The 17171-nt window shown below is 43.6% G+C and overlaps 1 protein-coding gene across 1 annotated transcript in view; it reads right to left on the bottom strand.

Annotated features, from left to right (window-relative positions):
- The window catches only part of prkdc (protein kinase, DNA-activated, catalytic subunit), a 235559-nt gene that overhangs the window by 147708 nt on the left and 70680 nt on the right, over positions 1-17171 (bottom strand). Inside the window, exons 24-27 of the mRNA XM_033019700.1 lie at positions 14475-14638; positions 11848-11994; positions 4783-4890; positions 3534-3760 (exon numbers count right to left, since the gene is read on the bottom strand). Coding sequence (XP_032875591.1) covers positions 3534-3760; positions 4783-4890; positions 11848-11994; positions 14475-14638 — 646 coding nt within the window. The remainder of the gene's footprint in view (positions 1-3533; positions 3761-4782; positions 4891-11847; positions 11995-14474; positions 14639-17171) is intronic.

A 17171-nucleotide genomic window follows, 5' to 3' on the forward strand; every position in this document is an offset into this window, starting at 1 on the left:
GCTCAGGCGGCTGTCTCTGCCCTAAGCGGGCGGTGAGACGTCCCCGTCCGACGAATCGGATACCACCGGCCGGATGTTTTGACATCCAGTCCGCTGCTCAGGCGCTAGCGGAACTGGGCTCGGCTCGGTGTCGGGGATGGCGGAGCGCCGGTTAGCGGTCCTACCGCCCTCTGTCCCCCTCTGATGAGACGCCTGTCTGCTGGAGCCGAGCTGGGGACAGGTTTCTTGGAGAGTCTTGTTCCTTAAACTGTAGCGGGAGCGCCTGACTCCCGCTGTGCCTCTGGACTGGAAACCGGCGCAGCTCAGTCTGTGGACCGCAGCGTGTGCGGTCCTGTGCCGTCTCTCCCCCTTCCGCGAACGGAACACTCTTTCCCCGGAGTCCAAGGGGGGCCGCTTGCGTCTGGACTGGCACCGGCGCAGCTCCCTGTCCGTGGACCGCAGCGTGTGCGGTCCTGTGCCGTCTCTCCCCCTTCCGCGAACGGAACACTCCTTCCCCTAGTCCAAGGGGGGCCGCTTGCGTCTGGACTGGTACCGGCACAGCTCTGTCTGTGGACCGCAGCGTGTGCGGTCCTGGTGGCGTCTCTCCCCCTTCCGCGAACGGAACGCTCCTTCCCCAGAGTCCAACGGGGGCCGCTTGCGTCTGCTGCTTTGCTCCACCTGGAGCAACAAACAGACGCGAGTCGCTGGTTAAACTGAAGGTAAGTACTTACCTAAAGCTTCCTCTTTCAGGCTTGTAGCGGGAGCGCCTGACTCCCGCCTGCCGCTGTTGCCTGCTGAAATGTAATGCCGCGCATGCGTGCTGAGCGGGCTCTTCACGTAGTCACTCACGTGACTCCGAAGTAAAATCATGTTTTAGTGCACTGTAGAAGTATGATTTCAATGTTTTTTGTATGAAGTATTTTTAAGAGGTAACTTTATCCACACAAAGGGTGATGGGTGTATGGAACAAGCTGCCAGAGGAGGTAGTTGAGGCAGGGACCATCCCAACATTTAAGGAAAAGTTAGACTGATACATGGATAGGATAGGTTTGGAGGTATGGACCAAAAGCAGGTAGCGTAGCTGGGACACGTTGGCGGGTGTGGGCAAGTTGCGCCGAAGGTCCTGTTTACACACTGTATCACTCTATGACTACATTATACCTCCACCATGCATGAATGTTTCAAAATCAAGTGATCGAGTTTTATTGCCATATACTCAAGCATAGAAACATAGAAAATAGGTGCAGGAATAGGCCATCGGCCCTTCGAGCCAGCACTGCCATTCAATATGATCATGGCTATTCATCTAAAATCAGTACCTCTTTCCTGTTTTTTCCCCATATCCCTTGATGTCGTTAGCCCCAAGAACTAAATGTAACTCTCTCTTGAAAACATCCAGTGAATTGGCCTGCACTGCCTTCTGTGGCAGAGAATTCCACAGATTCACAACTCTCTGCGTGAAGAAAGTTTGTTCTCATCTCAGTCCTAACTGGCCCCCCCTTTATTCTTAAACTGTGACCCATGGTTCACAACTGTGGAGTCCTTTAAGTTCCATGGAACCATTATCTCCAAGGACCTTAAATGGGGGGGGGGAGGGCACCATGAACTCCACAATCAAAAAGGCCCAACAGAGGATGTACTTCCTGTGGCAGCTGAGGAAACACAATGTGCCACAGGCAATGATGGTCCAATTCTATACTGCCATCGTAGAGTCTGTCCTCACCTTCTCCATCATGGTCTGGTTTGGCTCAGCCACCAAGCACGACATCCAGAGGCTGCAGCGAATCGTTCGATCTGCTGAGAAGGTTGTTGGCTGCAACCTTCCCTCCATTGACGAACTATACACTGCAAGGGCCAGAAGCGAGCGGGTAAGATCATCTCTCACCCCTCTCACCCTGGCCACAAACTCTTTGAAGCACGTCTCTCTGGAAGGCGACTCCGGACCGTCAAAGCCGCCACAGCCAGACAAAGAAACAGCTTTTTTTCCCACGAGCAATAGCTCTAGTCAATAACCAAAAGTCTGTAGCCCCCTTTTGCTCTGGCATTTTATTTCATTCACATGTTTAAACTGTAATGTAATATTCTTAATGTTTTAAAGTTTTCTGTTTCATTCTTAATGGTTGATACTGTATGTCGTGTTGTTACTTGTGAGCGGAGCACCAAGGCAAATTCCTTGTATGTGTACATATTTGGCCAATAAACTAATTCATTATTATTATTCATCAAGAAACATCTGGATAGGTACATGGATAGGACAGGTTTAGAGGGATATGGACCAAATTAAAGCAGGTGGGAGTAGTGTAGATGGGAACTGTTGGTCGGTATGGGCAAGTCGGGCCGAAGTGCCTGTTTCCACACTGTAGGTATGTTGCAAAGCCTACCTGAAGCGTCTTTGAAAATCTGCCGCTACGGGTGTGCGCGATTTTGGCGCCGTTTAGAGGGGGCGGGTTTAAAACGCGATTTTCTCTAGGCTGTTCGAATCGAAGATGTTCAGCCTAGTTAATTATTAACGAAAAATCGCTGGAAGACCCCGTCGCAAAAGCTATTATTAGGTTTAAAGGCCTTGAATAATAGTTATAGTAGTTTAAAAATCAATCTCTAAACCCGCGACCGCCCGCAACCGCAGGGTCTCATAAAGCAGACAACTGAAGGAAGGTTGTATATTTTTACATTAAAAAGGGCTTCTAAAGATCCCGTTATACAAAGTTTACTATTGCGAGTAGCTCATTTTGGCCCCATTATATCGCGCAGTATTTTTCTGGGCATTTGAGGCACAAATCTACCGCAATGTGAACGTTCTAAACCAGCGCGTTCCACAGGGACCCACTGGAAAGCTGATTTAAATGGGCATTTATTTACAGCAATTGAACACTGAATTCCTTCCATTTGGCCTATAAATTAATGTAAATGAGATTTAAAAATCATGTTTTATTGTGAATTATTTGTGAATATTATTTGGACATTTAGGCTATTTAAAAATGTTAATCATTTATTAAGAAATGGATAGATGTTTAGATCTAGTAATTGAAGTCTGAAATTAGCTACAATTAGGTAACTAACTAATTATATGCTTTAATTTCAGGTCATCCAAGTAAGATTATTTTATATTTGTTTCAGAATGCTTCAATCTATGATAACTGAAAATTTCATTCAGTTCTCTTAATTTTTAAGAAAGTTATGGGCTTTTGACTGTTCACGATCACAACTTTTTTGTTATGTCCATAGAAAATCAATAGGGAACAAGATGCTCATTTCCGAGTATGAAAATGGCCATAACTTTTTAAATACTTGAGATATGAAAGTGAATTAGGTGTCAAATTAAACTTATTTTTATGCTTTATCTGATGGGATAAATTACAGACTTGATTTTTAAAATCTCAAAATTTTGTAACATTGCTACACACTGTATGACTCTACGACTCTATCTGCAATTTTCTGCTTTTACGCGCCAGTGCATGCTTTGTTGTGGAATATATTTGCTTATTGTTTATGGTCCTGTTATATCTAATTATATATATATATATATATATATCTAATGTTGAAAATAGGCTTACCTGAATTCTCGGTATAAGCTATTAAATGAAAGGGCTGCTCCCAATCGCTTGAAGCTGTTGGGATGAAGAGCAAGGCTATACAGTCTCTTAAAGAGTGACTTTGTATTTACAGGACTCTTCTGCTGCTGATCTGGGGTTGTCTGTTTAATGGACCACTTGAGGAATTCTTGCACGCATTTCCCACAGAAGTCTCTCAGATTACTGTCCACTGGATCCACAATGCCATCCTATGAAAATTACCAGCTTTTAGTTTTCAGAACAAAAATCAACCAGAACTGTACTGCAATGTTTTGGGGGCAAATTATTGCCCAATAACTTTCTATCACTGAGTAAAGAATGAAACAAACATACAGAGACATACAAAAGGGCACAATTGTATGGTGGGGTAGGGGGAAGAAGAAAACCATAAGAGGGGAGAGGCAGGACAAAGTGTGGCAGGTAATGGGTGGATACAGGCGAGTGGGGGGTGGGGGGGGGTTGAGAGGCAGATGGTTGGAACAAAGGTCAGAGAGCAGAAGCTGTGAGACAGGATTGAAGAGTTGTGAATTCTGAAGCCCGAGGGAGGAAAGTAGCAGGGGTAAGGAGGGGAGGAATATGTGGGTGTCCAGATGGGGCATGTGGGGGGAGGGGGGTGGGGGGGGGAGGGAGAGAAAGAGAGGGAGGTGGGGATTTGGTTAGGTTGCCAAAAATTGGACGCCTTTAGGTCCGAACCTGGAACAATAAGGTTAATTCTGCTAACTGTAGTTCAGCATCAACTTTCATCATTTAATAAAATGATTCATCATAGCATCTCTTCCATCCATCCAAATAGAAAAATAGAAATTCAGTACTTGAATATCTTTGGTTATTTTAATAATTAGTTCCTAGTAACTAAGTTACTTTGGATATAAATTTCAATATCTCCAATCCTTGTAAAAGAAACATAAATTTGACAACAATATCAGCAGTAACAGTTGAGTATATTGTGAAAAAAATAAAATAAATAAATGTTAAATAAACGTTAAATAGTGTTAAAGAAATTAGCAAACATTCATGTACCTAATGTCAATGAGTAGATTATGATATTTCTACCCATGTAAATCTCTTTAACATGGTTTGTATAAAGATTTCATCTGTTTGGCTCTTCTAAACAAAAATATTTCAACTTTAATGTGCATTAACACAGATGTTAAAACTCATGTTATTTTACTGTGCATTAAGATCAGCTTAGAGTATTCCGAAGTGAACAACATAAGTGAAGAATTGTTACCAGAATAGCTTCCAGCAGTGCCATTGTATCCTGACTTTCAAATTTCCTGTTATTAGTGAACCAATGAATAAGCTGCATGACAAGTGGTTCAAATAATTGGCTGGTCACCTATGTATAAAAATACAAACAAACAAGAAAGTTGTTTTATTCAGTTCATAAGTTCATGTGATATGAGCAGAATTAGGCCATTTGGCCCATCAATCCTACACCGCCATTCAATCATGGATGATCTATCTTCCCCTCTTAACCGCATTCTCCTGCCTTCTCCCCATAACCTCTGACACCTGTACTAATCAAAAATCTATCGATCTCTGCCTTTATCCATTGTCAGGGCTCTCACTTAACTTTTATTCGCTCTTGCCAGTCGGGCAACCATGACAGCTTTTTAGGTTGCCGAATAACAGTTTAGGTGGTCATTTAAGATGGCTTGCATGACGCGTGCGATAATGTGCTCGGACGAAGTGCATAGTTACCAGTCGGAATTATGCTCAATGAAGCATTCATATATTATTTCTGCTTCAAATAAAGTCACAAACTAAACATATTCACCAATCAAGACATGATATATACCACAATGACATGCAGCAAAATTATAATACAGTATCTCAAATCTTTTTACACGTTGCAATGAATGCAATTTCTATTATTTCTTCCAAACAAAAATGTGGTTGGATTATTCAGCATATGATCAACCTGTGTCAATAAATCCTGGACCATGGTAACATATATGCTTAACCATGCACACTACAGATTGATGCAAGCATGTTTTCTGTGAAGGACCGAAAACTATCATGACATGGCCATAGCATGGGTCTTTTCCTCCTGAATCTTCAATCATCAATCTCTGTTGTGCCCAGTCACAGCAAGGTAAGTATAAAGAATTGAATCGATCTGTTTGACACCTTTGAAGGTAGACACAGTAACAACATCAAGAGGGGAAAAATAGATACATAATATATTCCTGCTCTAGGATTTTGTAATTTAAAAGAAATAAAGAGAATGGAAGTGTACTTTGATTTTCTTTTTCTTGTAACATACTTGTTACTGTATTATTATTATTATTATTACCTGACCAGACCTATACCATACTTTTAAATATACATAGTACCTCTTTTACTCAGTGCCCACTAAGAAGATTAGTCATGGAAGTAGTTGACTATATTAAATCAATCATGGAACATGGCAAGTAAGAATGCCCAGAAGGGCAATAAAAATGGCTGAAGCGATTGTTTATTTATTTTTTGGGGGGGGGGGGGGAGAATATCAACTTTAAATGAACAGAAACATTATATTTGTGAGAACGTGTAACTTTTCTGCTTGATATTTAAACTATCTCCTGAAAAGCAAAGTAAAGACAGAGCTGTTCAAATAAATCTAAAAGTCACTTTAACTGTCATCTGAGTCGCTCTCAAGCAGAGCATCCTCCTCATCAGACTTGTCACTGACAGGGTGAGATCCCGAGGCAGATGCTGCAGCTGGGTCTTCTCCCATGTCAGGCCTCCTTGCCCTCATCCCTCCTGCATGCCACAAGCTGATGGCTGGCCGGGGATCAAAGTCCTTGATGTTACTGGCATGCAGCATGATGAGGAGTTGGACGGTCACCTGGTAGTCCTGGAGGGAACTTCTGATGGTGGTCTTATGCTGCTTCAGCCGGCTGAAGCCTGGCTCAGCCTCAGCTGAACTTGCCGGTAGGGTAAGGACGAGGTCAAGGAGAGTGCAGATGTTGGGTAGCTCTTCTGGTGTGGGACTTCAGGAACACCATACTGTATCACAACAACCCTTTCAGCGACATGGCTGTTACTTGGCACTATACTGGAGCATTAGGTGCCAAATTTCAGAGTGGGTTTCTGATGAAAAAGTGGGGGAGGACTGATAAACGAGAGACAGAAAGAGCAGAGGCAGAGACAGAGATCGACAGAGATGGAGACAGAGACAGATAGAAAGACAGGGAGAGCGACAGGTACAGGGATAGGACAGGTTTGGAAGGATATGGACCAAACGCGGGCAGGTGACTTTGCAGGTTCTCTTCCCCTCCCGTGTGGTGAGGGATTTAAGGGCCTGCCCCACTTGGGCGACATTTTCGGCGATAGCTTGAAAAGAGGTTGCCACGTCGTGGTCAGGTCGTGACACATGTAGTGACGCGCGGTGTCCCCCTGTCACCCCAGGCTTTTGGAATGTTCAAAATCCAGGGGCGACATTTGGGTGTCTCATCATGTCGTGCATCCCGTCACACGCTGACGTATGCAGTCCTGCGGGTGACGCCCGGTTAGGGCTAGGGTTGGGGTTAGGGACCACAGATGGGCTGGAAAATATTCTTCCTTCAATGCATGGATTTTAAACATCTATATAATTAAAAGTCTCATCTTGACCACTTCCTGTCTGCGCTGTATATTGATTTTAGAAAAAACGCTACCCTGTATCGCTGTGATTTTTGGCCATCTCACTCACAGTCCTCCTCCGCTAAGCCAGCCCCGAGAATTTTTCCCATCGATGAAAAATAAAAAAAGTTCTGAGTGTTTAAAAAACCTAGAGATGTTCTCGCCTGTCAATCATCGCGATGAAGGTAACGGCCCTTCCGGGGGAAAGACTATAAAACCCCGGATGACTGGGCGTAACTCAGTCACTCTGCAAGATTGCGAGGGAGAGGCCACGACTCTCATTCTAAGCTGTGAATCAACTGAACTGTGAGTCTGCAATGTACTTGCAATAAATGATTTTTTAGCCCTTAATGACAATGCCATGAGTTGTTTGGCCTGCTGCCCTGCCTGTGCTTGAAACTGCAATGCTTTATTAGGTCCGACTGTGTTTGGAAGGAATAAATGCTTTATTAGGTCCGACTGTGTTTGGTTCAAAAGTCCCGCTCATTTTGTGACTTCCGCTTAGTGGACAGGTCGCGCTGATTGCGTAATTTCCGGTAAGTGCAGAGGTCACGCTGATTGCGGAAGTGCCGCTGACTGCGGAAGCCCCAAAGCGGAGAGGCTGCGCTCAGTCATGTGAGTATTCAAGAAAGTTTACTGCCATATATATGGTGTGTGAGTCAGTGAGTGTGTGTGTATGTGTTTGCGAGTGTATGTGTGTGTGAGTGTGTGTGTCTGTGTGAGAATGTGTGTGAGAATGTGTGTGTGTGTGAGAATGTGTGTGTGTGTGAGAATGTGTGTGTGTGTGTGTGGGTGTGTGCGAGTGTGTGTGAGTGTATGTGTGCGTGTGAGTGAGTGCGTGTGAGTGTGTGTGTGTGGTCGCAGTGACTGAGCTGCCAGCCCAAGAATTCATTCGGCCCACAATGTCCATACTAGCCCTCTGGAAACCAGTCCTTTTGGCCCACAACACCATGCTAGCGCTCCAGAAAGCCCCCCCACTCCCCACTGGCCAGCAATATTTGAATTGGTGGAGAGGTGGAATATTGCGTTGGGGGACCAGCCATCCCAACGGGTCCCACTTTGTCTAGTTAATATATTAAAATTAATACAATAAAATCAATTGTGCAAATGAAAAGATGTCTGATTCGTTCAGTTTTATTTTGTATTGGTCCGCTTCCAGATCCAAATCACAGTCTCTAACTTTTCACAGGGATGGATTCAGTGAGTGTGGACTGAACTCCCCTCTCCCCTCTCTTCCCCCTCCCACCCCCAGCCCTCTTTCTCCACTCCACCCTACCCTTCTCCATTCCCCTCTCCCCCCCCCTTCTTCTCTTCCCCCTCTTCCTCCTCCACGCTCCACTCTTCTCCCCCTTCTCCACTCCCCCTCCTCCCCTCACATTCCCTTCGCCTCTTTTCCCTCCCTGCTCCCATTTTCCAACCCCTTCCCCCTCCCACTTTCCCTGACGCTCCCCATTTGTGGACCCAGCCTGTGACAGCTAGATCCCACTAATAGTACTGCACAAAGTCTACTTCACATAATCTGTTTTAGTAACATTGATCCCCCTCACACGATCCCACACACGCTGGGGACAATTTATAAATACCAAGCCTGTCAACCTAGGGTTAGGATTACCTCCCGTATAAATTGTCCCTAGCGTGTGTGAGATTGTGTGCGGGGGATCGCTGGCCGCAGGCTGGGTCCACAAATGGGGGGCGTCGGGGAAAGTGGAGGAGGGGGGCAGGTTTGGAGAAGGGAGGGAGAGGGGGAGAAGGGATATGAGGGGAGTGGGGGGGGAGTGGAGAAGGGGAAGAAGAGTGGAGCGGGGAGAAGGGGGGAAGAAGGGGGGAAGGGAAGAAGGAAGGGAGGAAGGGAAGAAGCGGCTCAGGCGCTCAACACTGTTGCAAATTGTTCTGTTGCTGTTGTTCCCTTAAAGGGCCTGTCCCACGTTGCGATTTTTTCGCCGACTGCCAAGCGTCTGACGCCTGTAAAACCATCACTGACATTCCGCAGCCGCCGAAAAAATCAAAAAAGGAGAGGCCCTTTAAGGGAACAATAGCAACAGAACAATTTGCAGCGGTCGAGCGCCAATTCGCTGCCTGAGTCGCTGGTTCACAAACAAGCAGCAACTCCAAGGGCAAGGTAGGGAACAAGGATAAGGCAGGAGCTCTCTCAGAAACACCGGCACAGTTTGCATCAGGCCATCCGCTGTCCACATCAGCCAAGCTTTCCTTCGCTTGCCAAGCCGGGCAAAATGACACGGCTTTAAGGTTGCCCGGCGGGACTTTAGGTGGCCATTGGCACCCGGCAACTGTTAATTTCGAGCCCTGATTGTCCTGGCCTCCACAGCTTTCTGTTTCGGTTTCATATCTCTCCAATTTTCATTTATCTGTACACTGTTAACAGCTCGATTGTAATCATGTATTGTCTTTCCGCTGACTAGTTAGCACGCAACAAAAACTTTTCACTGTACCTCGGTACATGTGACAATAAACTAAACTAACATGCTGGGAGTTATGATGAACTACAACACATCATCCACTTTAGGTGTAACTGGTCCACTGGTAGGATAAAGAGCCCACTGCGTTTAGAGTACCCTCCAGCTTGTTCATCACTTGTGCATTTTCAGAGAAGTTAGAATTGAGAATTATTTCCACATCCCTTCAGGAAAACATCAGCACTTCAGTGGAGCATGCTCATCAAATTATATTAACATTCCACAGATGAAATACCTACATGCACCTGCAAATACTACTTTTCTTTGAAAGTCAAAGTCAATTTTATTCGTCACTGCAGGCATCATTGAACTCCTTTATGATGATATTGTCGCAAATATACCAAAGAAAATATATCCTGGTATGTTAAGTTCTGGGATGAGTTTACATGTATGAGAGAGCTTATACATTATATGCTGTATAAAACAGATGGATGGAAAAACATACAAAAAATGTTCTGGGGTATCAGGCTCTCTCGTGATTGCCCAGTGGTCCTGTAGTGTTGGAGCATTGACAAAGAATGGAAAAGTGTGAAGTATATTGGGACTGAAACAGCAAGGAGGTGCTGCGATCCAAAACCATTGATGGGATGTATTATAATCCTGAGTGGAAATGGTGGTGGACGGATAGTGGGAGGAGGAATTAAACCGATTTAGAGATGCAAGAAAAGATAAAAAGTTCTGGAGTAACTCAGTGGGTCACTGGAAAATAATTTTCAGGATATGGGCAGCTCGGTGGCACAGCGGTAGAGTTGCTGCCTTAGAATCTGGGTTTGATTCTGACTACGGGTGCTGTCTGTATGGAGTTTGCACGTACTCCCCATAACTGTGTGGGGTTTCCTCCCACACTCCAAAGACGTAGGTTAATTGTCTTTCGTAAAGATTGTAAATTGTCCTTAGTGTGTAGGATAGTACTAGTGCATAGGGATTGCTGGCTGGTGTGGACTCGGTGCGCCGAAGGGCCTGCTTCCATTCTGTATTTGCAAATTAAAGTAAACCGAATATGAAGGGTGTACTGGCACCTCGCGTAGTAGGGGAGGGTTAGGGGCTTTAAAAACAACGTGCATATCAAAAAGTGTGTAAATGAAACATATGCTAGGCAATGCATGTGACCAATTGAAATAAATAAGGTTAAATCACATTATACAACATTATAACGCTTTCCCTTCCATCTGTACAATGCTTTACCTGAAATGCATGATTCTTACCGTCAAAGCAGAAAACTGAGAAAGTTACCCGTTTTTGCTCAGTAACTGGAAAAACTTCATCCCAAAGGCAGGTACACACAAAAACAGGGATGTAATGCTGAGGCTGTAGAAGGCACTAGTAAGACCGCATTTGGAATATTGTGAGTAATTTTGGGCACCATGTCTGAGGAAGGATGCGCTGGCTCTGGAGGGTCCAGAGGAGGTTTACAAGAATGATCCCAGGAATGAGTAATATAACCTATGATGAGCGTTTGTCGGCACTGGGCCTGTACTCGCCGGAGTTTAGAAGAATGAGGGTGGATGTCATTAAAACATACAGAATAGTGAAAGACTTGGATAGAGTTTATGTGGAGAGGATGTTTCCATTAGTGGGTGAGTCTAGGAATAGAAGCCATATCCTCGGAATTAAAGGGCGTTCTTTTAGGAAGGAGACAAAGATAAATTTATTTCGTCAGAGGGTGGTGAATCTGTGAAATTCTTTGTCACAGAAGGCTGTGGAGGCCAAATCAGTGGATATTTTTTTATGGTAGAGATAGATTCTTGATTGGTACAGGTGTCAGGGGTTATGGGAAGAAGGCAGGAGAATGGGGTTAGGAGGGAGAGATAGATCAGCCATGATTGAATGGCGGAGTAGACTTGATTATACTCCTATCACATGACTGTATGACATTTAAACATATAATTTATTAGCTGCAGGCAATCGTTTGAGTTTTCTTTCTGTTAAAACTGAATTTACAAGTTAACTTTGAAAGCTGATGTGCAAGTTTAGCAGGAATAAAATTGAGGGTATTATTCCAAAAGCAGGTTCATTCTAAAAGTGTGTAAACGATGCACGAGCAAAACGCAATGTGCCTGTACCTAACTAGTGGAGAATGTACATGTTTAAATCAGATAAACAATACAAGGCCAGAGTAATACTACATCTAGGGGAATATACAGTATTTTTAGTTCATACATTTGAGATTTTAAATCCATAACATTGATATGCTCAAGGTCATAGTTTCTTACCTTGTCCACATCACAGCCTAGACAGAGTAAGACTGGATACATATGTTTGTTCAGCTGGTACATTGTTTCTTCTTGACCTTCAGAGATCTGCGATCCTTTCCCCAGCATGTAAGCAACCACACTATGCAACAGTTCACAAGCTGCAACCTGACAGGATTTATTATACATAAAAAATGTTTTTAAACTTTTAAAAATGAAAGAAAAACAACAATGAAGTTAGGGATAGAATAAAACTAAAAGAAAAGATATATAACACAGCAAAGAGTAGCCAGAAGCCAGAGGATTGGGAAACTTTCATAGGACAACAGAAGGAAACAAAACGGGCAATACGGGCTGAAAAGATGAAGTACGAAGGGAAGCTGGCCGGGAATATAAAGAAGGACAGTAAAAGCTTCTTTAGATATGTTAAGGGATAAAAAGTAGCAAAGTGAAATGTGGGTCCCTTGAAGGCAGACACGGGTGAAATTATTATGGGCAACAAGGAAATGGCAGAAGAGTTGAATAGGTACTTTGGATCTGTCTTCACTAAGGAAGACACAAACAATCTCCCAGATGTACTGGAGGACAGAGGATCTAAGGGGGTAGAGGAACTGAAATTTTCATTAGGCGAGAAATAGTATTGGGTAGGCTAATGGGACTGAAGGATGATAAATCCCCTGGACCTGATGGTGTGCATCCCAGGGTCCTCAGGGAGGTGGCTCTAGAAATAGTGGACGCAATGGTGATCATTTTCCAATGTCCAATAGATTCAGGATCAGTTCCTGTGGATTGGAGGGTAGCTAATGTTATCCCACTTTTCAAGAAAGGAGCAAGAGAGAAAACGGGGAATTACAGACCAGTTAGCCTGACTTCGGTGGTGGGAAAGATGCTGGAGTCAATTATTAAAGAGGTAATAATGGGGCATTTGGATAGCAGTAAAAGGATTAGTCCAAGTCAACATGGATTTATGAAAGTGAAATCATGCTTGACTAATCTTCTGGAATTTTTTGAGGATGTGACAAGTAAAATGGATGAAGGGGTGCCAGTGGATGTAGTGTATCTAGACTTTCAGAAAGCCTTTGATAAGGTCCCGCACGGGAGACTGGTGACTAAAATTAGAGCACATGGTTTTGGGGGTCGGGTGTTGGATAGAAAATTGGTTGGCAGACCGGAAGCAAAGAACGGGTCCTTTTCAGAAAGGCAGACAGTGGCGAGTGGAGTGCCGCAAAGCTCGGTGTTGGGGCCGCAACTGTTTACCATATATATTAATGATTTGGAAGAGGGAATTAGGAGCAACACTAGCAAGTTTGCAGATGACACAAAGCTGGCTGGCAGTGTGAGCTGTGAAGAGGATGTTGGGAGGTTGCAGGGTGACCTGGACAGGTTGAGTGAGTGGGCAGATGCGTGGCAAATGCAGTATAATATAGATAAATGTGAGGTTATCCACTTTGGCGGCAAAAACAAGGGGGCAGATTATTATCTCAATGGGGTTAGGTTAGGTAAGGGGGAGGTGCAGCAAGACATGGGTGTCCTTGTACACCAGTCACTGAAAGTTGGCGTGCAGGTACAGCAGGTAGTGAAGAAAGCTAATGGAATGTTGGCCTTCATTACAAGAGGATTTCAGTATAGGAGTAAAGAGGTTCTTCTGCAGTGTATAGGGCTCTGGTGAGACCACATCTGGAGTATTGTGCACAGTTTTGGTCTCCTAATTTGAGGAAGGACATCCTTGTGATTGAGGCAGTGCAGCGTAGGTTCACGAGATTGATCCCTGGGATGGCGGGACTGTCATATGAGGAAAGATTGAAAAGATTAGGCTTGTATTCACTGGAGTTTAGAAGGATGAGGGGTTATCTTATAGAAACATATAAAATTATAAAAGGACTGGACAAGCTAGATGCAGGAAAAATGTTCCCAATGTTGGGCGAGTCCAGAACCAGGGGCCACAGTCTTAGAATAAAGGGGAGGTCATTTAAGACTGAGGTGAGAAAAACCTTTTTCACCCAGAGAGTTGTGAATTTATGGAATTCCCTGCCACAGAGGGCAGTGGAGGCCAAGTCACTTGATGGATTTAAGAGAGAGTTAGATAGAGCTCTAGGGGCTAGTGGAGTCAAGGGATATGGGGAGAAGGCAGGCACGGGTTATTGATAGGGGACGATCAGCCATGATCACAATGAATGGCGGTGCTGGCTCGAAGGGCCGAATGGCCTCCTCCTGCACCTATTTTCTATGTTTCTATGTTTCTAATGACTTAAAACATTACCAAACTATGGAGTGATTACATAAAAATATACGAGATACATATAAGCTGGAGAAACTCAGCGGGTGAGGCGGCATCTATGGAGCGAAAGACTAGGCGACGTTTCGGGTCGACCCGAAACGTCGACTAGTCCTTCGCTCCATAGATGTTGCCTCAACCCGAGTTTCTCCAGCATTTTTGTCTAACTTCGATTTTTCCAGCATCTGGAGTTCTTTCTTAAACAAAAATACAAATAATGTTATTACTGATGAGGGTGGAAAGGAAAGCTAATTTCCAGTGTACAAATACAAATTTGCAGGACATGTAACAAGAGGAACAGCTCTGGCAACATATTTCATTGTGACATAACAGGGTCTGGTGCTAAATGTGAATGAAGGCAACAGTAACTCACCTTAGTTTGTCGGTCACTGGCAGAAAGCGCAAGTTCAGAGATACGTGGTAGGAATGAATCCAGATAAATAACAGGTTTCATATCTGCAAATGGTACTGCAAAACTCAGTGCCTTCTCTGACACCCAAGCAACACATTTCTTCATCATCTCCTCAGAAGAGGCAGCTATTGATTAAAATGAGAATGCATAAGTATTTTGTGTACTCTATGCAAAACAATTTCAGGTTTGGGTTTTAGATTATTCACTGTCATGTGCATTATTATAATTTTGAATGAAAATAGTGAACATTAGGCTTCAAAAGGCAAGATGATTTTTAATAAAAGAGTAAGATATTAATAGGGGGCTAAATTCATGGTGACACAAGCAACTGCAGATGCTGGAATCTTGAGATAAACATAAAAAAATTTGGAGGAACTTAGCGGGTCAGGCAGCGTCAAGTCAAGAGTGTTTTATTGTCATATGTCCCCAATAGAACAATGAAATTTTTACTTGATGCAGCACAACAGAATATGTAATCATAATAAATAACAAAAACTCAGAAAAAAAGAACAAACAATAACAGTGCAATAATAATAATAATAAAAATAATAATAATAGTCTATTGTAGTTCAGAGCTTATGAGGTTGTGTTTAATAGCCTGATGGCTGTAGGGAAGCTGTTCCTCAACCTGGACGTTAGTTCTCAGGCTCCTGTACCATCTTCTCGATGGCAGTGGTGAGATGAGTGTGTGGCCAGGATGGTGTGGGTCTTTGATGACGTTAGCTGCCTTTTTGAGGCAGCGACTACGATAAATTCCTTCGATGATGGTGAGGTCAGAGTCGGTGATGGTCAGGACAGCGTTTACAACTTTTTGCAGTCTTTTCCGCTCTTGGACGTCAAGTTGCTGAACCAGGCCACGATGCAACCAGTCAGTATGATCTCTACTGTGCACCTGTAGAGGTTCAAGAGAATCCTCTTTGACATACCAAATATCCGTAATCTTCTCAGGAAGTCGAGGCACTGATGTGCTTTCTTTATGATTGCATCAGTGGGCTGGGTCCAAGAAAGATCGTCGGAAATATGCACGCCCGAGAATTTGAAGTTTTTGACTCTCTCCACCATCGTCCCATTGATGTAAACAGGATTGTTGGGTCCTCAACCTTCCTCTTCCAAAGTCCACAATCAGTTCTTTGGTTTTGCTGATATTGAGAGCCAGGTTGTTGTGCTGGCACCATATGGTCAATCAGACAATCTCACTTCTATACTCTGACTCATCACCATCTGTAATTCGTCCCACAACGGTGCTGTCGTCAGCGAACTTAAAAACGGAGTTCACACTATGGCTACAAAGTCATGAGAATAGAGTGAGTAGAGCAGGGGGCTGAGTATAGAGTGAGCAGAGCAAGGGGCTGAGGGGATGGACAAATTATGTTCCGGGTTAGGACCCTTAACCAGGCTCAAGAGCCTGAAGAAAGGTCATCTGTCCATTCGCTCCAAAGGTGCTGCCTGACCTTCGTGTGTCTGAAAAAGGGGCCTGACCTGAAATATTGTCTGTCCATTCCCTCCATAGATGATGCCTGATCTGCCGAGTTCCTCCAATATTTTGAGTTTTATGCTAAAACCCTTCACTGCTGCAATGCTTAGACTTAACATCTTGCAGAAACAAAAATACCTTAATGATATTTAATAAAATGTCATAATAATACACATGAACATTAATTCATGTTACTACCCTATACCTGTTCTGTTCGTACATGCTTATCAGGTCTCCGTTGTGGAATGAAAATTATCCATCATCAGTTCTTTAACTTCATTCTTTGAAGGAAATTCAGATTTGATGTACAATTATAAAATATTCTGACTGCCATTTAAATTAATTTTGCTCATAGTCAGTGGGTGCTTTATTGAATTTGATACTGGCTTCATCAATATGTGATCCAAAATGGGATCACAGTACACCAAACGTTAGACTTAAGAGAAAGAAATAGAAAACAGGAATGAGTCACAAATATAAAGATGGAGAACTTCATGTTTTGTCACCGACACAGAACCCAATTTGCAAAGCCAGCACATCTGGCGGCTGATTCTCTCGCACACACTTTAAATGCCAGAGACCAGTCACTAAGACCCTTCTGCCAGGAGCACAATGTCTCTGCATAGGAATGTATACAGAGTGGGCATGACCCCTTTAACAAATTGCAGTTAAAAGGCCAGTATTAACAAAAAAAACAATGCCAGCACCATATACTTAGACAACACTCAAAATGGGAGTTGGCTTTGCAATGGCAATTTTAATAAATTGTAGTCTCTTGATAACATTCCCTTCCTTACCGTAGAAAGCAAGTGGCATTTAATCACATTCGTTCATGACAAGACACAGGGTCATGTTCTGCCTTATCACCGATCACAAAAGTAAAAAATCATCAATAAGATGTATCGGTTATTTAAGTAAAACAAAAACAATTTAAGTCAATACAACTGTTTAGCTTAATCCTTTAGGGTACCAACTCAAAACATGACCTATCTATGTTCTCCTGAGATGCTGCCTGACCTGCTGAGTTACTCCAGCACTTTGTGTCTTTTTTCACCATAATTATTTGTTCTACAGTTTACGGCAGGCACAGAAATCGCTGTCAAAACATGAGGGGGACACAATTACGGCACCAGCTTTATCCAATAAATCATAACTTTAAATTTTAGAAACACAAGGCAGCTAAA

Source organism: Amblyraja radiata, chromosome 4 (assembly GCF_010909765.2).
Source record: "Amblyraja radiata isolate CabotCenter1 chromosome 4, sAmbRad1.1.pri, whole genome shotgun sequence".
Classification (NCBI taxonomy): Eukaryota; Metazoa; Chordata; class Chondrichthyes; order Rajiformes; family Rajidae; genus Amblyraja; species Amblyraja radiata.